The following is a 24,305-nucleotide window of genomic DNA, read 5'->3' as shown; positions in this document are numbered from 1 at the left end:
CGGGCAAAAATCAATAAATGGTAATTTAATAAATGTTGCTTTAATAAAACTAAGCTCTTCCAATTTGTCTTGCTTTTAAGTGAGTGAAGTCACCTTGCTGCCAGAAGCTTCCAACTCTGAGGAGCCCTTTGGCTCGTCTTCTGGATTCGTTTAAAGATTTGCCAAAGGCTTGGATGACCTGAGGTATTAGTGCCATGCAAAACGAGACCAAATACCTCCTTGAGCTCCTCCAAACTCCTTTTCCACAGGATATGATGGAATATTTATCCACGTGTCGAATCACATTCAGAGGTTACTTTTACAGTTTTACAGAATGGAAAAGGTTAAATCTGTAATAAAAGGACGAACATGGCGCATTCCGACAAGACTAAAATCACTAAGAAACTAAGAAAAGTAATAAATGCCTTCACCCCACCTCCACATGTACAACTAATCTCATCTAAATAGTGCTTTAGTTTAGGGCATTTTTCCTGACACTCTCACCTTCAACTGGCCCATCAGTGATGTAGATCTGCGTTTCTGCAAAGCTGTTTAGGGACGGTGTCTGCAGACCTTACATATGCAAGTAAACTGACTGGAACTGATGCAACCAAAACAGCAGGACTTCCTGCCAGTTTACTGTCGTTTACTGTCCACCGTACAGATCGAACCTTACCCATTAGCCTCTTAGAGCCCTTAGAGCATCAACCTGGGTGACAAATACCCTCTTTTTATATAAAGACTCATTAAACTTTACTTTCCCCCAATAAGACCCCGGTTACACCACTGTGCTAATAGCTACAATATTATGGGAAGATGGGAACAGATCCCAGATCAACACTCCAGCACCGAGACATTTCTATATAACCACAGACTTTCATGTAAGCCAACAGGGCCGTTCCGGTCCCTCCGATTTCAGCGTAAACCACAAAGCAGTAGCACAGCAAATACTATTCCCAAACCCCAGCCAAACCTTCCTCTTCCAAACCAGCAGCGAGTTATTACCCCAACCTACCATTATCCTCTTCACCACAGTCCCTCTCCAGCCTTCTTCGTGCTCTCGTGTTCCCGCTTCTAACACACGGCACGGACACACAATGCATAGACAAGAAAGTTTTAATACGCTTTACATTTACAAATCTTTTAAAAGAAGTACAAATCGTTAGCGTGAATACTGAGCGTTACTCCATTACGTACAATAATATCCAGGAATGACCCTTGATGCATTGCATCCATACAACTCCATAGCTCAAAACAGCTTTTACAAGTCTTACAAAAACAAACACAAATAAATAAATAATAATAATAATAATAATAATAAGGTTAACATACAGCTTTGCTCAGGTAAATAAGTCTTATACAGTATGATGTAAGTGTGTCAGTACAATTCATCCAAAAGCAAGAAGGGATCTTAAACAGAATGGGAATACAATAGAAATATTCAAACCGCCAAACTAAATATGAATTCAATTTTCGGAGCAGAAATGGGCAAAATCAATAAATGATCGGTTCTGAATTACAGCACTAAAGCCATCAGTGGCTTTAATAAAACTAAGCCCTTCAAATTCGTCTTGCATATAAAACGTCAACTGCTCAACAAAATGCCAAAAACATTTTTGAATGTGCAAATGCTAGTTTCTAGGTTAAAGAAGGGCATGCCCTATTTCCCATAATCCTTATACAACACCTGCATTGATTCAGTCACTGTCCTGAGTTTCTATGTGGATTATGAAACATTCTTTTAAAAAGTTTTTTTTTCAAACTGGAAAAATCTTGAATAACATCCCGGCAGGCAATTGTGCATTCTATTCATTAAGCAACTGAGATGTAGCCATCAAGCCCGATCCCTTCATACATTATGTGGGGGGGGAGAAGAATGACCAAAATTTTTAAACAATTGATTGTCAAAGTTTCTAAAGTTATCCAGTGTGTTGGTAAGCTGATATGTTCATTATTTAAAGTACACACTTAGCTGTTCATGTTTTAACCACACACTGTATTCAATCAATGCAATGCAAATGCCCAAACACAGTCTTGTCGAGTTTGATGGAAAAACACATCACCAGTAACCAGATATTGGCATCAATTAAGACAGTCTCTTATTGTTAAATATCTTCTTTAGGTTTGTTGAATCTCACTTGTGTTAAAAATGGCATCTTACATTTTTTGACCAATTTCATTTAAATTCAGAGATTTCAGATCAGTTTTTAAAATGTCTGCAATTTCAACTAAATTGTCTTTATTAAGAATGATAAACTTGACTGAAATTTAAGGAATTTTAAAGTCTCTTATTGTTACATTTTGTCTGTAAGTTTGTTAAATCTTACTTGTGTAAAAAATGGCATTGAAGAACATTATTCAGATTAGAAATAAACTTTAGAAATATTTTATAATTTTAGATTTCATAAGAATTCATTTTGAATGAGGAAAAAAAACTATTTCAGAAAAGCTGCATTTGTATTTTAGAGAAAAGCAATATTTAAATTTCAGCGATTTCAGAAATTCTGTTTAAATTTCAGAAAAATGTAAATTTTCATAAATTTAGGGAGGAATTTTAGAATTCTTGTTATTGAATTTCAGTTATATTTAATTTTACTCTTTCGGTTGTGTCCCTCTGCTGACCCACAAAAACTACTAATTACAGAAATATATATAATTTTGTTTTTTGTGCAGTACGACTTTCAGACAAACACTGAATAGCTCACCACCTACGCCTCACGACACAGTTGACAATCATTATTTTTGAAAACACCAGTGTACAGCACAGTCACCACAAAAGCGGTCAGTCAATTAAGACGTCATTCTCCTTTTGACCTGTAAAGCCGCAATGGAAGTTTGATCAATACACTGGATCATTTGCGAGAAGCAGTACGGCAGGCTACACCGGTGACTAGCGGCAGATTGAAGTGAAGAGAAAAAAAAAAAAAAAAAAAAAAAAAAAAGAGTCTTTAATTTCTCACATTTAAACTCACAGATCAGTGCAAAAAACACAAGCAAAAGGTTGTACATCAGAGCAAGCAAAATGTAAGCAAATAAAAGTCACTCTTCAATAAACAAAATCAGAACATCAGGTCACACAATTCAATATATCCGTTTTTTTTTGTTTTTTTTTGTCCTTACATTTTATTTGGCATATTGATACATGCAGAAGAACCCAAACGTGAGCTCCTAGCAGACCCAGTCTGACACAGAATACAAAGCCTAGGTCCGGGCTCCATACTAGGGTTTCCAAGAGGGATGTTTGGTTCTACAGAGGAACCGGTTAAGAACCAGCAGGTAACAAGTGGACACTGAAAGGATGGGAATAAATCTCAGCCAAACTTGATGAATTGTTCAGCTAAAATCAAGACACCCACTTTCAACACACACTAAGTGGTGAAACTCAATGGGGAAGCAGAAGAGAGCTTGCCAAGCCAAATGGATTGTGAGTTCAGAATCAGAGCTTGCGATGAGTGAAATTTCAAAAAGATTCCACTTAAAAGTAAAAAAAAAAAAAAAAAAGAAAAAAAAAAAAATTTTTTAAATATGTATTAAGAATAATAATAATGACTGAAATTTGAGGAATTTCAAAGGAATTTCAGAACAGAAAAACTTCCATTTGTATTTTAGATCAACTAGATTTCACAATAATTTCATAATTGTTCAGATTTCACATCAATTAAAAAAATCAGCTTAATTTAAAAACTATTTCAGAAAAGTTATTTGAATTTCAGCAATATTTCATTTAATTTCCAGCGATTTCAGATTTCAAAACCCTAAATGCAGAAGCGAAGGAGCTTGCAAAGCCATACAGACGATGAGCTTACAATTAAAAAAGCAGGTGTCATTTTTTAATAACACAATAAAGTGCCAAATATTATGTTTAGGCATTAATGCAAATGAGCGCTTTGCAGAAGAAAAAACAAATCAAATACAAAAGAGCTGGAAACAACAACAACAAAAAATGCATGTGTGAAACAAACCAAATGGGACGCATGATGTACAGCAAAGTTCTTTAATTCATGTCACTTTTGTACAGTTTCAATGGTGCAAAGCAGTATGAATGTTATAACAGAATCTAATGACAAGGAAAACCTCCCTCTGGTGATATAGCTCCATATAATTATATATATTTTTTTCCTTATTCAATGATCTGTCTCATATATTGTATTCAGCAACACAACTACCATAAAAATCCCCAAATTCTTTAATGCATCATCCTCCCCTGAGTAAAACCATCATATTTTTTTGTTTGTTTTTGGAAAAGAAAAGGCTTCAGAAAACAGGAATGAAATACCAGAGCATTTACAAGAACAGCAGATGGCAGTAGACGTTAGATGTTAGATGTTCTAGAAACAGCTCCACCAACAGTGCATAGCTGGTGTGTAGCGGTACGCCCTGTAGGTGAACGCAGGATAAAGAACCGTTTCTACATTTCAAGCTTTAGAAAACTAGAATTAACCGAAGCAATTCTTGACCAGTGAGCATCACAACGGATAGACGGTTACAAAAGAAACAAAACAGGATACTGCAACCATGAAGGCACTGCAGATGATGTCTGATGTCCAAACCGAACGAAACCGACTAATGATCAACGCCTTGAGAACACATGCAGACTGGGTTTGGTGCAGCATGATGTTACAAGACACGTCACAGAATCAAATCCGACATACAATGGAGAGAAACGTACAAATACAAAGCTCTGAACTGAAGTAGAGAGCGGCCTAGTAGCCTTAAATGAGCCCATATAAAGTGTCCTGCTAATATGATGCATGTGTGTGTGTGTGTGTGTGTGTGTTTGTGCCAATATATTAGAACAGTACAAACAATAGAATTTCTATGACGTCTGAATTTCAGTATAACCTTTGGTAAGCATTCGTAAAACTAACCAGTATGTCTATGAGTGTATAAATATATCTATATGTGTGTGTGTGTGTGTGTGTGTGTGTGTGTGTGTGTGTGTGTGTGTGTCTCTGTTTGAACCCACCATTGATGAACTGTGTGTGTATATATAGCGCACACAGCTAAAAGGCTATAGGACTCCTTTTGAAACTAAAACAGACTTAAAACCACTGTACTCCACGTTCAAGAATAGAGATGAAATATGATGTAGTTTTTCAAATAGAAGTTTAAAACACTGTCCAATCACTGTCCAACTCCCACTATCAGCCTACATTACCCACGATGCAGCTGTGGCATGCTTTTTTTTTTTTTCTCCTTTTCTTTCGTCTTCCCCCTTTTCCCAGAACTCACCTCGGCTCTCTCCATAAGCAGAATCCCTCCGTTGGCATAGTGACCCTCTTCCCATCTGGATTCGTTACACTGCAGCGCCTCCTAGTGGCAAAATGCTGGAGTTACTCAGTATTCCTGGCCAGACTGGGGGTGTGGCAGGGCTCCAGTGGGAAGCAAAAAAAACACAGGACAGTCAAGTCATTGGTTGCAGCAGGGCTGACTGACAGGCTCGCTCAGACCCGGCTGGGTGGGTGGACGCGGTAGGTGCAGTTCTGGATGCCGTCTCGATCCGTGCCCTCGCCTGCACTTTCGGAACAGCCGCTATTGTCCCTCTGAGAGGCTGCTGGGAAAGAGAGAGTCATAATAAATGGCAAGCAAGCAAACTAACTAAACGGCAAACAAGAGAAACGTCCAAATACATGCATGTCGTGGAAGTCAAGCAAAGATCTTGTATCTCAAAAACGGCAAGTTTACAGTGCAGCATTATAGGAGCATTTCTATTTTACACTATTTTATAAAGGCATTTATATAGAAGAAATGGATATTTACATCAAATTAGCATGAAGCATAAATAACCTTCTGAATAACGATCTCTAATGTTCGCCCAGTGTTCTGTAACGTTAGCCCAGTTTTAAGGATCCCTTAAATGGGAATTCTGGTCGAGTCTGATTTTGTGCTTTCCGTGAGTTCTTGTCCATCAATGGACACTTCTCTCACTACAACTCCCAGCATGCATTCTGCAAATATTATAATTTTTTTTTATTTTTTTTTTATAATTTTTATATATTTTTTTATTTACATGATTTTTTTATATTCCAATAATTCCCAACAATTTTGGGAACACATGACTGAAAAAACAGTTTTCCTAGTTTTCCAGGAGATGTGAGGACCCTGAAATATGCCAACCAATAGCTTAGCCATTTAGCATAGAGCTTCATAGAACCCTTAAGGTGATAACAGGTACTGCCTTGGATGCAAAAAGCTATCACCTGACTGTTTCCTGATGCACATGCAGTAACACACAGTACATGCACATGCTTCAGATTTATAGATTCATACATATACAGCCATAACTTTAGTACCACCTGCCCAATATTGAATATTAGGATCTGACTATTTAAGGAGTTCTAGACTCCACAAGCCGTCTGAAGGTGTTCTGTGGTATCTGACACGAAGACATTAGTAGCAGATCCTGCAAGTTGAGAGGTGGGATGTGATGTTTTCCACCTCATCAGTCAGTGGTACTAATGTTATGGGTGATGAGAAGAAACCTACAAGTAACTGAACCAGAAGACGTTGCCAGAAATGTGATCTACTGGTCATCTCTGCTTCTCAATTGTACTGGCTTGCACACGCCCCACTGGCACAAGCCATTCACCCCTTTAGAATTTCACCCAAGAGATTCCTCCACTGAAATAAGTGATGCCTTGAATCTGCTTGATTTAAACTGAAGGATTACTGTGTGTGTGTGTGTGTGTGTGTGTGTGTGTGTGTGTGTGTGTGCTGTGTATAAAAGGTGTGGACATTCGAATCAAATAAATTCACTGCATCACTTCCTTTCAGCGCAGCGTGTTCTGGTCTTGGGCTTAAAAATGCGGCGAAATGTGGTGTGAAGGCACTGACGGCTCTGCTCTTCCTCCTCCTCCTCCTCCGTTCCCTCGGGCAGCAGGAGACGCTCGTGGCAGGGGCTGTGTGGCGAGCGGTCAGAGGTCTGACCTTCCTGACTGGTGCCCAGCTGCAGCCGCCGCATGTGCCTCACAACTGCCGTGGCATTGAACGCTTGCTGTGAGAGAGCGAGAGAGAGAGAGAGAGCAAGCGAGAGAGAGAGAGAGAGATACACTTTGTTAAAGGGACCGTTTCATAATTTGAGTTATTGAATTTAACATTTTTTCATACAGCGATGGTATAATGGGATAATGGAAGAGCTGGATGATGTTGTCTTTTCATTTGAAAAACTTGCTGGAAAACGGGCCAATTCCAAAACCCCAAAACTATGATGTAACAGTCTTGACTCCTTATATTTACGCACCCAATATTTACATAAATCCCGCCCACTCAAGAAAGTCTTTCGAGGCTCTTTGTAAAGCTGGTGAAAATCACAGTGGCCTCTTCAGGACTAATATAAGGCTAATATATGTAAATTACCTTTGTTCTGATTGGCTGTACCGCTCCAGGTACAAACCCATAACTTATAAGCTAAACTTATAGACTTGAAATACGCAGATATATGCAAATCCTTTGCTTTTTTGGTGACATCACAAAGATCAAAGTTATATTAATTTCCATATATGGAGCGTGGAGCTTTCCAATCCTAGCAATGTTGATGATGAGTATGAGAAAAGTATGAGCTCAGCCTCTCAGTTCAAACGTAAGAAAATGTAGAGCCATTTCTTGCTCCTGGGCTCCCCCTACAGTCCAGAAGTGTAATTCGTACATTGAGCCATGAGTAAAGCACACGGTTTTCTGAATGAGCTGAGAGATACAGACAGAACCATCACCGAAAGAGAGAGCAGCACGAGGACTGAGGCGGTAGAGGAGTACTACAGGGTTTTACACAAATATGACTTGGGTTATGCAGCATTAGAGCATAACAGACATTCCTACATTCAAGATACAAGAACACCACAGCTAGACACTCTGATGATATAGTAGCATTTAGTGTTTTCTAATATATGAACTGTACTGTATATAGAGTCAACAATGTAAGATAATCCTGTACTATATATCCAAGAATAAAGCTTGTGGTTATTCATATGTATGCATATATCATTGCTGTCAATCATATATATATATAAAATGAAGGGATGATGAAGGGATCAATAGAAATGCACCAAAATGACCGACTTCCATTGGAAGTTCAGAGGGTTTTCTCCTTCTCCTGTGAACTTGCCTCTTTGGAGATATAAGGTTTTTGTGTGAATGTCACAATGAGTGCTGGCTGATTAACAGACGGTAATCAAGGATGATGAACAGGTTTAACACTGTGATCTACTATTCCAGTAAAGCTCCTCCGACTGGACTTGTGAGGGAGTGGAAGAGAAAGGGACCAAGAGAGGTCCCTCTAAGAGAGAGAGAGTGAGAGAGAGTGAGAGAGAGACAGAGTGTGAGAGAGAGAGAGTACCTAAAAATGTTATATTAGAGCAAATAGATCAGGCATCATGAAATCAGCTACATACGTCTGATCGTTCAGTAAATTGAAGGCATCTGAATTCTGACTCTCACAGAATTAATAGACTGAATCAGACAGATGGAAATAAATAAATAAACAAACAAACAAACAAACATGGCCTGAATGAAAGCACAGATCAGCTGCGGCAGCTAGCCAGACACCAACCTTCCACTTGCTCTTGGCAAAGTTCTTCTTGATCTGCGCGCTGACGGACTCGTGTATGTTCTTGTCCAGAGCTGTGTCTCCAGCAATCCTGGAAAAACAAAAACAAAAAGCTAATTCACTCCGTCCTCTCCATGGAGATCAGACTTAGTCATCCGTTACTTCTGCCAATGTAAGCAATGGTTAAAGTCCCTCCGGAGCAGCCAAAGTGGATAGAGAAAGTAGAACCAGATCCGGCCGGCTGTCCTGCAGATTAGCCATCCGTGCTGTTCTGAGAAAAAGAAATGACTCCAACTTCGAGACTGGAGAAAGTCTTGTGTAAGTAGGAGGCTCATTTAATAAGCAGTCCTCCAAGGCTCAAATGTATAGCTTTACTATAAACTCATGTATGCTGAATAGGCAGATATACACTATATGGACAAAAGTATTGGGACACCTGTTCTTTCTTAGTTTCTTTTCAAATCAAGCGGATTTAACCAATAAATAAATAAATAAATAAATAAATAAATAAGGTAATATAAAAAAATCTGCTTTTGTTGGCTTTATACCCCTCTAGCTCACGCCTGGCATTAGGCAGCATGGTGCCAATAGGTTCATGTTTATCTGCTCCAGAGTGTCCTAATCTATTGGCAGTACTTCTCTACAGGGACTCGACAAGCTCTGTATGTGCGTGCATTTGCACATCTGTGTGAGCAATGGGCGCAGCTTAAAGTAGCTGAATGCATTCATTAGAAGAGGTGTCCATAAATATTTGGACATATGTATATGTAAATGTATACGCCTGTGATGTCACAAACATTAATTAAAGTAGCCTGTTTTTGCAGGTTAACGTCGAGGTACTGACTGGGGAGTTGGGGGAAAATCTGGCTTTCATCAAGTCGCTTTACATCAAGAGAAAGTTCTTCAAAAAAAAAAAAATTGGGGCAATGAAATGGCATTCATTTCTATGAGCATAATTGTCTGAAATGGTCATTTTCTTTTATTAAACTCGAAACCTGAAGGAAAACTAATACAGCTGTTTACCAGCTTACCAGATTTGGTGGAGTGCCATAGGCTTCTATTTTAGGGCCTACAAAAGTCATGTAAATTCTAATAGAAGTGAAGGACCTAGAAAGAACTCTTAAACCCCTTTTAACCCTGTATCTAATACCATTTCTAACCTATGCTGCACCTACATTCACTGGCCATTTTGCACAGGTGCACATGGTAGGTTTACAATTACTCACTGTAGTCCCATCAGGTTCCTCTTACTTTGCATAATCTACCAGCCACACTTTACCCTATCCATCAACCACTGTGCCTAATACGCTCATACCAGCGCAACATGCGCCATCATGCCACTTTCGCATCACTGCTGTGCTGAGAATATCTGCTCAGTGGTGGTCCTGTATTGCTCTCTTGCCATTGAGAGAAAGTGGTAGAGGGGGCTCATAAACTGTGCAGCAATAGCTGGGCTATAGTCAGTACCTGTAAACCTATTACACATCTCCCACATTGGCCAGGTACTAGATAATGTGGGCCACAACTGGGAATTTGGGGTGTTCTAGACATGCTATAGTGTTGAATGTAGTGCAATGTAGTGCTGCTCATACCAGGGATGCTGCAGTGCCTGTTCACATGTGTAGCGCAGACCTGGGTCTCTCTCCATTAGGTGCACAATAAAGTCTTTAGCTGAGAATGAAAGCAAAAGAAGTTAGAGGTCAGGCCATGACATGTTCTAACTCCTTATAGAAAGGTCACAGGGAACAGGATCAGGTCTGACAAAAAATAAATAAATAAATAAATCAAATAAGCAGTTGGCCTAGTTTCAGCTGCTGGCTGGGTTCCATTAGATACTGTCCCAGAGTACAATGCTTCTGTAAGAAGTTCAGGAGTGTATTATCATTATTTATTTTTTATTAATGATTATTACTAGTAGGCAGATTGTGAGATGTGGGAGGTTCTCAGCCAAAGGCACGTAGCGATGTTAGGCTATGAGATGAGGAATGGGGCTTAAAAGTACTGCAGTAAGTTGCAGTAAGTACTGCAATAAGATACCACAGAAGACAAAAATACAAATGAACAAATCTCTGAAATAAGAGTTTCTACTAGTAAAAACTGCATTACAGAGATTATAAATTTGGGTTTTACTAGTAAAAGCCAAGTTAGTACTTCAGTTAGTACAATTTTCTTATGTTTAGCCAATAATATACATAGAAACTGTGCTCTAAAAAGTACCATCGCTACAGGGGCAGTGGTGGCTCAGCGGTTAGAACGCCGGGTTATCGATAACAGGGTTGTGGGTTCGCTTCCCGGGCTTGGCAAGCTGCCACTGTTGGGCCCTTGAGCAAGGCCCTTGGCTGCCCACCGCTCTGGGTGTGTGTGTACTCACTGCCCCTAGTTCACTAGTGTGTGTCCACTACCACAGATGGGTTAAATGCGGAGCACACATTTCGCCGTGCAGTGCACACCTTTACCTTTACCTGTAGAGGCATCCATTTCCAGAATTACAAATCACAAAATGTCACTCTTGACCAGGGAGGTCCAAACTTTTGCATTTGAAGAAGTATTAGACAAATGATCACCTATATATTGGAAAGGACCCACCAGACCTGCCGTACCTCCTAGGAATAAATCATCTCTTGAAAATGTAGCTACAGTTCTCTTGCATTTGACATCCAAGACATGCATTTTTCCCTTCTTATCAATGGTTTCTTCTTCTTTGTATTGTGATTATTATTATTATATATTAATAATAATAATAATAACAATAATAATAATAATAATAATTCGACCAGCTCCAATATAAATCGCAATACTTTTGTTTTTTCCAACAACATAGCGGGCAGCAAAGCAGAGAGCCTGGTGCAAAGCAGAGAGCCTGTGAAGAAAGAATGCAAGATGGTCTACCTGAATCAGAGATATCGTCCCAGTACGGGGAGTCAAATTCATATTCCGCCTTCAGAATCTGCTCAAACAGCTTGGCATCGTTCTCGTCGTAAAATGGCGGGTAGCCACACAAACTGTGAGCAGAGAAGGGAGAGTGAGAGCGAGAGAGTGAGAGAGAGAGAAAAATTGTTTCAGTTGATGCCCTACAGAGAGCCACAGAGCAGGTTTTAGAAAAAGATCTTATTTAATTCAGTTTCAGTCGATTTAATACTTTGATTTAAGAAGTAAATTTACTTTATACTTCAGTTCCTTTAGTGTACATTCCCATTTAAAGCGGACTGATTCAGTTCACTATGAGATCATCAAGATAACGCATTATAATGATAATATAATAATAAGATCATTATTAAATGCATATTATAGTTATAAATGTTTTTTTTCATTGACTTCCATTGAAAGTTGAGGGGTTTTCCCCCTCTCCTGTTAATTTGCTGCTTTGGAGATGACAGCAACAATATTTACTTTTTTTAAGTTTTTTTTTAAAAAGTGTATCATAACCAAACAAATGACTTAATGATGTTGAGAGTTTGTCAAAGGAGATCATATTATTATTATTATTATAATAATAATAATAATTATTATTATTATTAATAATAATAATAATAATAATAATAATGATTTGTTATTATTATTATTATTAATAATAATAATAATAATAAAAAAGATTCCCATTATAAAACCAGTTCCTGGGTTAACTGTACTCACAGTATGTATGCAATGACCCCGATGGACCAGCAGTCCACTGCTTTACTGTATGGTTTCTGCGCCAACACCTCTGGAGCTGAAAAACAACAATGTTCACCAGACGCATTACTGACCACCACACGCATTACTGACCACTCAAATTTGTTTGAGTTTCACACTGCCCACTGACCCACCCATTTGTAGTGCCCCCTAATACTAGCAATGCTCCCAACACTAGGACACTAGATACACTGGGGGGGAGGCCGTGGCACCGCACCAGCTAACAGACGTCTGTGTGGGCCACCACTCCTTTAATAGTGATGCCTCTACTTTAATAATTTTTGCCTCTACTGAAAGAAGCCGCTGCTGTTGGGGAATTCAGTAGCCATGGAGGGATGTACTGGGTCTACAACAATGTTTAGGCAGGGGACACATGTCAAAATAACCATCTACCAAGAACATTGCCAAGAGACTCCTACTGCCCCCGCCGGCTTGCCTTCTTCCCATAGAACATCCTGGTGCCATCTCTTCCCCAGGTAAAGCACATGAGCCTTCTTTCGACAGTCTACGGCCCGGCAGTTGTGATGTCCCATGTTCTAAAACCTGCACCAGATGGGCCAGCCTTCACTCCCCAGATGCATCATTGAGTCTTAAGTACCCATCACCCGGTCATTGGCTCACCAGTTGTCCTTTCTTGGACCATCTTTGGTAGATACTGACCACTGTAGACCTGCCCTTATACAGTCGCCTAGCCATCACATCACTCAGACCTTTATGCTTGCCCATGAAGCCGTCCCTTACCCTCAAGTACGAGTGCTTCTTACCTACGTAACCAGGTGTGCCACATGCCGTGCTCATCACACTGCCCGAGCCTTCAATCTTTGACAGGCCGAAGTCGCTGATCATGATTTTGGAGTCCTCGTCCATGCTGTAGTACAGCAGGTTCTCTGGCTGTGAAAAACACACACACACACACACACACACACACACACACACACACACACACACACACAAACAGTGAGGTATGCAAAAACACACACATATCCAGTTACCCTTGCTCCCTTTTCTCGTATGCTCACTCTATTGCTCCATGTTCTGCATGAGGCTTAATTAGCATGTGCATGGATGGTAATCTGTACACCCTTCATTTCACCGAGCTTGTTAAGCCCAGAGACTAACAAGACTAATAACTATGACCTTAGAAACCTTGGAGGAAAACAAGTGGCATGTTAATTAGTTACCCCCCCTCCCCCCCACACACACTATTGGGATTTGATTGATGAACAAAGGGTAAAATCAGAATGGATAAATGGATCCATTATGGAGCGATAGATAATGGGTCTATTCAGCGAACATTAGGGGGCACTAGGGCTGTTACGAATAATCGATTAAAGTCCAATAATGAATCAATAAAATCAATAAGAATTGACCCCAGTAAACCAGCAATGCCTACATGGCAGTTTGCAATAGAATTTCCTGATTCACACCCATTTGTATGCATTTCTGGCCACATAGTATATAAACACGTCTGTTTTAAATGCTGGAGCCGCCACTGCCCACATGCTTCTATGCATCCTTTATGTTGCCATGGATGTTAAGCAAAACATCCACTAGTTGAGGGTACTACAGTGCCCTCAGGACTTCCAGCTGCACTGCTCCGTTCCATCCACAGCTGTAAGCCTTTACAGAATGTGCACAAATACGGATGAAAGGAACAGGAGGCTCTGTCCGTATCTGGCATCAATACCTGATTAGCGCCCCCTGTCTGATTTGTTATAAGTTATGCAAAAAAAAAGAAAATGCTCAGCATGTCCCAATGCTGGCTCTTGTTTTGAGGCAGATAAACAAACTGCCACACACACACACACACACACACACACACACACACACACACACACACACACACACACACACACTTGTTAGCACTACCATGTCTACGCTGGCTAAACATGCTAACTCTGCCAGTCAGCGAGGAGTAGAGAGGTTGAGTTATTGGCCAGGGGACGCAAATCAGGTAGAAACCTTATCCTAGTTGATTTACTTCTTAATATAATATTTCACACATTTTAACATGTGTGCAACATGTGGTTTGTTTTATCATTTAGTTTAAGTCCATCTTAGTCATTTGAAGCTTTTAATAAAGCCAGTAATAATTCATAAATCATAAAAATAACTGCATTTCTCCTCTCATTGAACAATTTATTAGGAACATTTCTATTTTACTGGGTTGGGCCTCCCATTGCTCTCTAAACAGCTCTCAGCTCCAATGGCACTGATTCCACAACATGTTGAAAACGCTCCTTCAAGATTCTGGCCCATGTCGAGCTGCCCATCTCCCACTCCAACAAATCACCAAAGGCATACCATTGGCTTCAGACCCTCTTATCTGCATGATTTTCACTGCACTGCTGCCACACGATTGGTTATAGGATTAGATTAATTTTGCATTAACGAGCAGGTGTACAGGTGTTCCTAATAAAGTGCTTGTTCAGTGTAGAACAATCATAGATCATTTCTAAATGACCCTTTTCCATCCTTTCTTTATCCATTTTGGAGCATTGCTGTGAGCATTTGATTGCATTCAGCGTTGGATGTTGGGTGATCACCACCTCACATCATCCTCAACTCTCCAACTTCTGCCAAAAGTATTGGATGAAGCACCATCCATCATTTCAGAGAACACAGCTCTTCCACTGCTCCACAGCTCAGTGCCTGGGGTCTTTAACCCCCTTTATCCCACACCTGGCATTAGCCATGGTGCCAATAGGTTGATGATATCTGCGCCAGAGAGAGTTCTATTCTATTGGCAACTTGCTTGTAGGCGCCCTCTAGTGTTAGCAGTCACGTTGTTGGTAAACTGTGAGGAAAAGGAAGGGGCTAGGCTCCCAGTATGGCCTGCTATCAGCAGGCTGTGGAAAACAACATCTGGCTTTCTGAATTCTGGACGGTTTCTTGATGGAGAAACAGACAAACTCCGGACTGAAGAATGTTCAGAATCCAAACATCTCCTGTTGCTGTCAGGTACAGCAGCTACTGGAAGGTTCTGCTGCCTTTTTTGACCATTTTTTCATCCACGGACAGCGGTAATAAAGGGGGTGCTGTTCAGCTACATTCGACAACATCTGTTGAATGAGAGCCAGTGATACAATGGAGCAGACACCTTTCTGGCCTTCAGTCATCTTGTGTAATAGAAGGTTTTGGGCAAAAATAAAATGCCAATATAAATAAATAAATAAATAGACAAGCAACCCATGCTGAGCAGGAGTCATTAAAATATTTGTAGTTTCCAGAGCTTTACGGAAAGCTGGCTGACAGCTGACCTCCCCCACCGACTCCACAGTAGCCCTGGCCTGTTATTGCATCAACGGAAGCAGCAACAAGGGTGCTGATGCAATTCAGACCAAACCCAGAGGCATAACACGTCACTGCAGTTGTGATATGTTCCATAGAGAAAAAATGGTGCTTGGGGTGATGCCATAGAAGAACCACTTTTGATTCCATGAAGAACCAGGTTTGTAATATGAAGATCTTTTAAACTGGTAAAAACACAACAAAACCTTTACGTCAATTGATGGTTCAGTAGATCTTTAAAAGGTTCTTCACACCTCTCTGTTATTAACATGGTTCTTGATGGAACCAAAAGTGGTTCTTTTACGGTGCTGCTTAAATAACCATTTGTAGCACCTTCGTTTTTAAGTGTATGGCTGTTTCTTTTTTTTTTTATGATGTGTACTAGGGGATAAGGTCCCGCCCTTCAACAAAAAGAGCCAACTAGCTGGCTGATTATGGATAAAGTAAACAGCTAAATAAATAACGGCTAAATAAAAGTGACATTAACAGTTAACACTTTTAAACCTGGTGCGCTCTGGAGGATGCCATCATGAGTGCAGATTTGGAGGGGCACCATTTGGGACTACCGGGATCATTTGTTGCTCCGTCCAAACGCTCAACACACCTGAACCATGATTACTGGAAGCCGGGAAAACATGGTCTGTGAGGGGAGTCCCGAGTCCTGGCTTGAGAACCACTGGTATGAATACTCTACCTGCCTTCTGGTTCATCTCAGCAGTAAGTGAGTTTCTACTGTAGAAACTTTGGACCACATTAGAACCGATGCAGCTAGTTCCCCCCCCCAGAGTTTAAATACTCTAAATAGCCACAGCACAACATTTTTAGCTCCTTAAATTCCTTAAATGTTGAATTCCTTAGGGTCTCATGGCAGCAGGATGCAGCTAAGGAGTTCTTAGATTCTGAGTGGGAGGACATTCTCCATCAAGTTCATTCATAAACATAAATCCAGTAAAAAGGAACAAGAATTTTTTTCATTCTGAAGAAAGCAGTGCTTCCAAGATCTTGTGAGCTAGTCTGAAGAACAGACCTCGGTTCCTCCAGGTTTCTCCTGGACGCCCCCAAGTCCAGCCAGCACAGCGTGGATGTGTTCAACTCCATCAGCAGCAGCAGCAGATCACCTGATTTACCATCATTAAGCCCCGATTTACCACCAAACCAGGTGTTGATCTGAGGAGAACTTTGGAGATGTTCTAATGATGAACACAGTGATGGAGAATCACTGCTTTTCTGGCCGTTAGCGTGTAGTACTGTCGCACTGTGTTTAATGCTTTGCTTATTTGATCTTTCTTTTAACAGGTGCCACATCCCCCACACCTCCTCCCTCCTCCAGAAGCTCACCTTCAGGTCTCGGTGCACGATGCCCATGTCATGCAGGTACTTCACAGCGTCCAGAATCTGCTGGATGAGCTTGCTGGCGTCCTTTTCCGTGTAAAATCCTTTTTCCACAATCCTGTCAAAGAGCTCCCCACCAGAAACCCTGCAAATAGGAAAATATGCTGTCAAAGCTGCTCTCTCTCTTTCTCTCTCTCGCCCTCACACACTAAACACACACACACACACACACACACACACACACACACACACACACACACACACACACACACACACACACACACACTCTTTTTACACTTTCTCTAGACAGACTGCCTCACAGCATGGCCACTCGGCTAGCTGGTGATGTTCTACCCCTCCTTCACCCCCCAGGGGGAGCTCTTTCCACTCACTTTCTGCCAAAACACTTACCACTCACTACCCACACACACACGCACACACACACACACACACACACAGGCATGTTTGGATAAAGTCAACTCTGAAGTGTGAATCATCAGAACTGTTGCACATATTTTGTTGCTTTCGCGTTCTCTGAAAGTCCAACGTCATTAGCCGCTCAAGCTGTTTTCCATTTCGGTCCGCTGGTGTGATGAGAGCCTCTAAAGTAACCGCAGTATAAAAAGATGGTGATGGTGAGAAACCTGATGCCAGAACATCGTGACTGAACACACACATGCATGCATGCTTTAGTCAGATACGGTTTAAATAGCAACACAGATAACTGGGAGTTCCTGGACTCTCAGAAAAGAAGGTACCCAACGGTCACTGTTTTGGTGGTATCCTTATATCTTTAGTCATTTAAATAATGGATCTCTTGCTCTTCTCTCCCCACAACACAGCAAAGGCCTTTTCCTTTTTTCTCCTAATCCTGTAATCACTCATACTTCATCCCAATTCCAGAAACAGTTTGGTTCCAGTCTTGGGTCATGTCAAACTGCTTGTTCTCACCGTCCTATACGGATTCTGAATTTCACACATGGTACAGGAATGGATTTTGAACGGATCTTCGCATTCCTGCCTTTCCCTGAACTTTCAACTGATACGCAGCTGAGTTCAAGTCCAAAGAGCTGTGATGCCTCATTATCAGCTCCTCAAATCCTCAAATGCTGAATTCCTTCGGGACTCATGGCAGTAGGATCTAGCTATGGATTTCTCAGATGCTGAATAGGAGGGGATTCTCAATCGGCTTCATTCACCAATGTCAGATCAGACAGATGGAAACCATGGACAAATGCCTGCCCGGGTCTGAAACAAGACTCTCTGGACAGATAAAACCATGATCAACTAGAGTATGGAGCAGGAAAATAAGGGTTTACAATCTAAAGCAGGAGACTTCATCTGTCAAACGTGGTGGAGGCGGTGTTGTCCAATTAGTTTTGTCAAATTGTTTGTTTAACGCTTAAACTGTTAATGCAGACTTTGCCTGCTTTGTTCAATCAGTATAAAAATGATCTACATGTAAGAACGTTGCTTTTCTGGCCATACCATGCACTTCATCAGTGCTGCGAGAGCATCAGCGAACACTAACCATGTTCTTCATCTTGATATATGCTACCACTGTTTTTGTCTTGTTTCCTGGCAAAGAAAGGACATTTAGTTCTAGGAAAATGTACGAAAATACACACACACACACACACACACACACACACACACACACACACACACACACACACTTGATCTTTGCCTGAGATGAAAGGCCTGGCAGGCTCAATGCCTTCCAGCTTGCAAGGCAGAGTGGTGCCATTCCCCCCTAAGGAGTAGCACTCTCCACCCCCACCCCCCTTCGGCTAGAATTGGACAGTCAATCGGTATTGATGGAAGAAGTTTCAGATGTTCTTTACTGGATACAAGTTCCTATAGCTCATGTTTAGAATAAGCAGATGAGAAACAGGATGAAAAAGAAGAAGCAGCCGCAGACAATGTAGCATCAGAACATGAGGAGGAAGAAGCAGATAAAGCTGAAGAAGTAAATGAAGCAACAAAAAAAAAAAGCAGATTATTCAGCAGCAGAAGACAAGACAAAACAGATGAAGCAGAAAAGGAAACAGAAGAAGCAAAACAGATGAAGCAGCAGCATCAGAAGACAAAGAAGAAGAAGCAGAAAAAGCAAATAAAAAAAAGCATAACACGAAACAGAAGAAACTGATCAAGGAAAAGCTGATGAAGCAGAAGCAGCAGAAGCAGATGAAGCAACAAAAAAACAGATGAAGCAGCAGCATTAGAAGACAAGGAAGAAGAAGCAGAGGAAGCTGAAGATGATAAAGAAATAAAATAAATTAATGAAGCAAAAAAAAAAAGCAGAAACAGAAATAATGAATCAGCAGAAGAAAGAAGACAAAACAGATGAAGCAGCAGAAAAAGAAGCAGAAGAATCCAATAAAACAGCAGCATCAGAAGACAAGGAAGAAGAAGCAGAGGAAGCATATAAAAAACGCATAACATGAAACAGAAGGAGCTGATCAAGGAAAAGCTGATGAAGAAAAAGCAGAAGAAGCAGATAAAGTAACAGAAAAAAGCAGCATCAGAAGACCATTAAGATGAAGCAGATGAAGCAGAAGATGATGAAGAAACAAGAAATAAATTAAGCGATAAAAGCAAAGCAGAAACAGAAATGATGAATCAGCAGAAGAAAGAAGACAAAACAGATGAAGCAGCAGATGAAAAAGAAGAGGAAGCAGAATAAGCAACACAGATGAAGCAGCAGCATCGGAAGACAAGGAAGCAGAAGATGAAGAAAGAAAGAAAAGAAATTAATGAAGCAAAAGAAAAAGCAGAAGCAGAAGATAACTAATCAGCAGCAGAAGACAAAAGACAAAACAGATGTAGAATCAGAAAAGGAAGCAGAAGAATCCGATGAAACAGCAGATGAAAAAAGATGAAGCAGAAGAAGCAAATCAGATGAAACGGCAGCATCAGAAGACAAGGAAGCGGATAAAAAAAAGCATAACATGAAACAGAAGAAGCTGATCAAGGAAAAGCTGATGAAGCAGAAGCAGAAGAGGCAGATGAAGCAGCAGCATCAGAAGACAAGGAAGAAGAAGCAGATGAAGCGGAAGATGATGAAGAAAAAAGAAAAATGAAGCAAAAAAGCAAAAGCAGAAATAATGAATCAGCAGAAGAAGACACCCCCCCCCCAAAAAAAGCATAACATGAAACAGAAGAAGCTGATGAAGGAAAAACAGATGAAGGAGATGAAAAAGCTGAAGATTAAACGAAGAAGCAGATAGTGAAGAAACAGGCAAAGAAGCAGAAGCAGATGAAGCATATGATGAAGATGACGAACCCCACCCCCTAAAAAACCCAAACAAAGCAATATCAGCAGGAGTAAGGAAGTGAATAAAACTCCTGAGAAAAAAGGTGGCTTTTAAGATGAGCTCTAAAGGAGCAGCGTAAAGATCAGACCTAAAGGAACTGTGCTGGACTTCAATCGTTTGTAGGCTTCTGTAGATGGCTGTGCCCCAGACGTTCAGGCTACAGTATGAAACCTCAATCACAGCTTCTCCCACACTCTTCTTATTTCTCCCTTCAGCTGAGCTTCATTTCGAATCTAGGACTTTTGGATTCTGGCCTCCGTCCTAATCTGAACCTTTAGAAGAGGGAACACTAAACCAGGCCAGACCAGTGCTGACAGGCAGGCTGATCTAATACACACTAAGTGGAGGAAGAGACTCTCGTGGTAGAAACACTTCAGCCGGGTAGGAAGACTCAGGTGTGGATCTACTCTCCTAGTTCTTCTCAGTGGGGGCTCTGTGTGAGGGTGTGTTTGTCTGCCTTTACCTTTCTTGATTTCTCAGTGGACGGACAAGAGAGAGTCTCTGAGGCACATGTGTAATTAAAAGGACTTGACATCACACGTAGGACAGAGAGAGAGGATAATGGCGGGCAGTGACAGACCCACACAGACACAGACAGACATACACACCTAAGCACCTACACCCATCATTAAATTACAACATAGTAAAAGACACGAAGATTAACTGTTATTACCTGTACCACTATATTACAGTATGAAAGGTATGGAAATAAGCATTTTACCCCTATTTTTAAAATAATAAGAAAAAATATATATATAATAATAATAATAATAATAATAATAATAAATATATATATATATATATATATATATATATATATATATATATATAAATAAATAAAAAAAAACTAATATATATACATATACATATATATATATATATATATATATATATATATATATATATATATAGATAGATAGATAGATAGATAGATATTCTTATAATTTTTATTATTTCCTATTTTTTAAATATATTATGTTAAATTGATTATTTCCTTTTTTTTAATGTTAAAATGACTAATTAAAAACAACAATTTCAAGCAGGACTAAGAGATGAGTTACTAAGCACTTTAGGAGGCACATTTTTTAAAAGCATTCAGTTCGACTTTTTATTTTATTTATTTTAGTATTTTTTTTATTGTTTTAGATTAGATTTTTATTTAGTATTTTTTATTGTATTAGATTTATTTTAGTATTATTTTATTTTATTTAGTAAAGTTGTAGTAGCAGTAGTAGAGTGAGAATAATCAGTAAATATACTAAACTGAAACTGTAATTTAATTTGATATTCAGTAGTTGACTGGCACAGGGTTATAAGTATATACATTCAACGCTTGAGTCAAACGCACCACACCAACAATAAATGGACAAAAGTATTGAGACACCTCAAAATGTTCAATGATCACCACTCCACCCCCAACTCATCTCCGAGGTATTGGATGAAGCAGTATCACTGCTCCAGTTTGACATTATGATGTTCCAGACTTTGGCTTGAGGACATTTTCTCTAAAGAATTTTATTTAAATACTCCTTTTCTAAGGGATATGAATGGACTCGTATGATAAATTTGGAACGGTTTTGTAAATAAACCCACCCAGCCATTTCAGTCTGTCCCAAACAAAACAAACTCACCACATACAGGCCCTTTAAACATTCAGTGACCAGAGGGTAGAGGTGGCTCAAGTTTAAACATCTCAACTGAAAGCATTTTTCAACCATTTCAACCATATTTCAGTATCTCCTCATGAGCAGCTCTGCCCATATAAAGTCAATCACTCGCTCCCGTTTCTATCAGATCATCTCTGGCACAGGTTTGGAGTCTGTCTCTCTGGGTAGATTTGCTTGGCTTCTACATGCGGTAATGTCTGCACACAATTTGGAGAGAAGAACAGCTGTAGAAATGAGGGGGGTGGCGGGGGGGGGGGGGGGGGGGGTGTTGATGAACTTCAGCAAAAAGGATGGAAAACCAGCATTTGCAAAGCCAGTCTGCTCTCTGTCTCTCAGACAGTGCAGAGTTGGGGAAGTGGAGATCGGTCACACCGCCAGCTCAAACATTTGTTTTCTTTAGAGATGAAAGTATTGGCTAAAGCCATGCTCTCTAATGCAGGGTGATGAACTGGGGGACACCTGCTTCCACAGAGACAGAATCCAGCTATCTGGCAACCATTTCCTGGCCAGACTGCGCTGTGGTGTATGGCATGAGGATGAGGACTGGAGTGGCAGGAAGTGCAGTCTGTAATGATGGTCTAATGAGGGCATGGGTTCCTGATTCAGTCCATAGGGTCAAGGGTACGCCTACCAGATGTTCCTACAAGGTGGGTGTGCCTAATAAAGCCTGTGTCAAACGCACCATACCTACAACACATGGAAAAAGTATTTGGACACCTGCTCATTCATTGTTTCTTCCAAAACCAAGGGTTCAGAGGAGCACTGTTGTGAGGATTTGACTGTATTTAGCGATAAGAGGGTTAGTGAGGTCAAGATTTTGGTTCATCACAACCCCACCTCATGCTCAACTCTTCCCAGCAGTATTAGAAGGAGCACCAGACATCATTCCAGACAATACAGTTCTACTGCTTCACAGTTCAAGGTTGAGGGGCTTTATACCTCTCTATCCCATGCCTGGCATTAGTGCATGGTGCCAGTAGGTTCATGGTTATCTGCTCCAGAGGGTGCTATTCCATTGGCAACTAAACAAGCAGTGTGTAACAACTTACAGTAGCTAAATGCATTCATTAGAAGAGGTGTCCACAAACATTTGGACACATGGTGTGTGTGTATATACATGGTGTTTGCTAAAAATAAAACCTGAGATGCTGAAACAGTTTCAACACACACACACACACACACACACACACACACACACACACACACACACACACACACACACACACTTTTGTGCGAGATGCTGTCAAGATTCAGAACATGAGTGTGTTTTAAAGCGGGAGCTAAAAGAAGCAACTGAACTAGATCACGAGTGGCTTCTTTAGAAGTCAGGCAACCGCTCCCTCTACACTCAGCCCAAAGAGAGACATCACTTACAGCTGCATGACAAGGTAGAGGTGCGATTTACTCTCGTAGATGTCCTCCAGGGAGACGATGTTGGCATGTTTAATCCTAAAAGAAAGAGAGAAAGAGAAAGGAGAGAGAGAGACATTACATTAAAGCACATTCATCACAATTTAGACTACAGAAGGCTGCCTGGGCTTCACAAAAGAAGCCAAAATGTGATGCAGGAGAAACACAGCCAAAGTGGAGCATCTCTCAGTAAACATGATTTAACATCCATGACAGCCTGGCAGAAGTATTCCGCTAACATCTATGCTAGCTTAAGTGGGACACGCTGAGCCAAAGCCTGAACCCGGCAAAAGGAGGAACACGGTTGAGACTGTGATTTGTACGCAAAAAAAAAAAAAAAAGAATCTCTCGGAGCAGAACGTCTTCTTTCAGAAACAAAAGCACAGCTACAACTGAGGCAGAGAGCAAAACTGACCTAGAAACAGTTCAGAACCGCATGTTATTGACGCAAATGGAGAACAAGGTCTACATGAAGGTCTCACTTTAGAGAATGCTGATCTAGGATAGGTTCCAAGGAGGGTCCAGAGGGTCCTGGAGAGTGTAGTTCCAATCATGAACATAAGTTTGAACTGGTTAAGAGAGGCTTTTATTGGTCTCAAAGAATTGCAGTCAGGTGCATGGGAGCTAAAAGGGTGGTTGATCACTGGTTGGATTACTGCTGATCAGTTATTAATCTCAGCGTTATTGAGCTCTACTAAAGCCTGAGTAGACTGATAAATAACTGATCAGCTCAGTGATTTATCTCAGTGTTACTGAGCTCTACTAAAGCCTGAGTAGACTGATAAATCACTGTGCTGATCAGTTATTTATCTCAGTGTTACTAAGCTCTACTAAAGCCTGAGTACACTGATAAATCACTGTGCTGATCAGTTATTTATCTCAGTGTTACTGAGCTCTACTAAAGTCTGAGTAGACTGATAAACCACTGTGCTGATCAGTTATTTATCTCAGTGTTACTAAGCTCTACTAAAGTCTGAGTAGACTGATAAACCACTGTGCTGATCAGTTATTTATCTCAGCGTTACTAAGCTCTACTAAAGCCTAAGTAGACTGATAAATCACTGTGCTGATCAGTTATTAATATTATGTGGTGGG

The 24,305-nt window shown here is 40.4% G+C and overlaps 1 protein-coding gene across 2 annotated transcripts in view; it reads right to left on the bottom strand.

Annotated features, from left to right (window-relative positions):
* Positions 1-3,959: 3,959 nt before the first annotated feature.
* Positions 3,960-24,305, bottom strand: part of camk1b (calcium/calmodulin-dependent protein kinase Ib) — a 62,265-nt gene continuing 41,919 nt past the window's right edge. The window contains exons 4-12 of one of the 2 annotated variants that reach the window (XM_072666045.1): positions 23,175-23,249; positions 16,823-16,961; positions 12,958-13,084; positions 12,155-12,230; positions 11,411-11,523; positions 10,114-10,192; positions 8,525-8,612; positions 6,814-6,973; positions 3,960-5,533 (exon numbers count right to left, since the gene is read on the bottom strand). In XM_072666045.1, coding sequence (XP_072522146.1) covers positions 5,424-5,533; positions 6,814-6,973; positions 8,525-8,612; positions 10,114-10,192; positions 11,411-11,523; positions 12,155-12,230; positions 12,958-13,084; positions 16,823-16,961; positions 23,175-23,249 — 967 coding nt within the window. In that variant the 3' untranslated portion in view covers positions 3,960-5,423. The remainder of the gene's footprint in view (positions 5,534-6,813; positions 6,974-8,524; positions 8,613-10,113; positions 10,193-11,410; positions 11,524-12,154; positions 12,231-12,957; positions 13,085-16,822; positions 16,962-23,174; positions 23,250-24,305) is intronic. The other variant, XM_072666046.1, reaches the window with a different exon arrangement.

The sequence above is a fragment of the Salminus brasiliensis genome, chromosome 21 (genome assembly GCF_030463535.1).
Source record: "Salminus brasiliensis chromosome 21, fSalBra1.hap2, whole genome shotgun sequence".
Taxonomy (NCBI): Eukaryota; Metazoa; Chordata; class Actinopteri; order Characiformes; family Bryconidae; genus Salminus; species Salminus brasiliensis.
The sequence above is the reverse complement of the archived record's forward strand: the minus strand, read 5'-3'. Positions and strand labels throughout refer to the sequence as shown.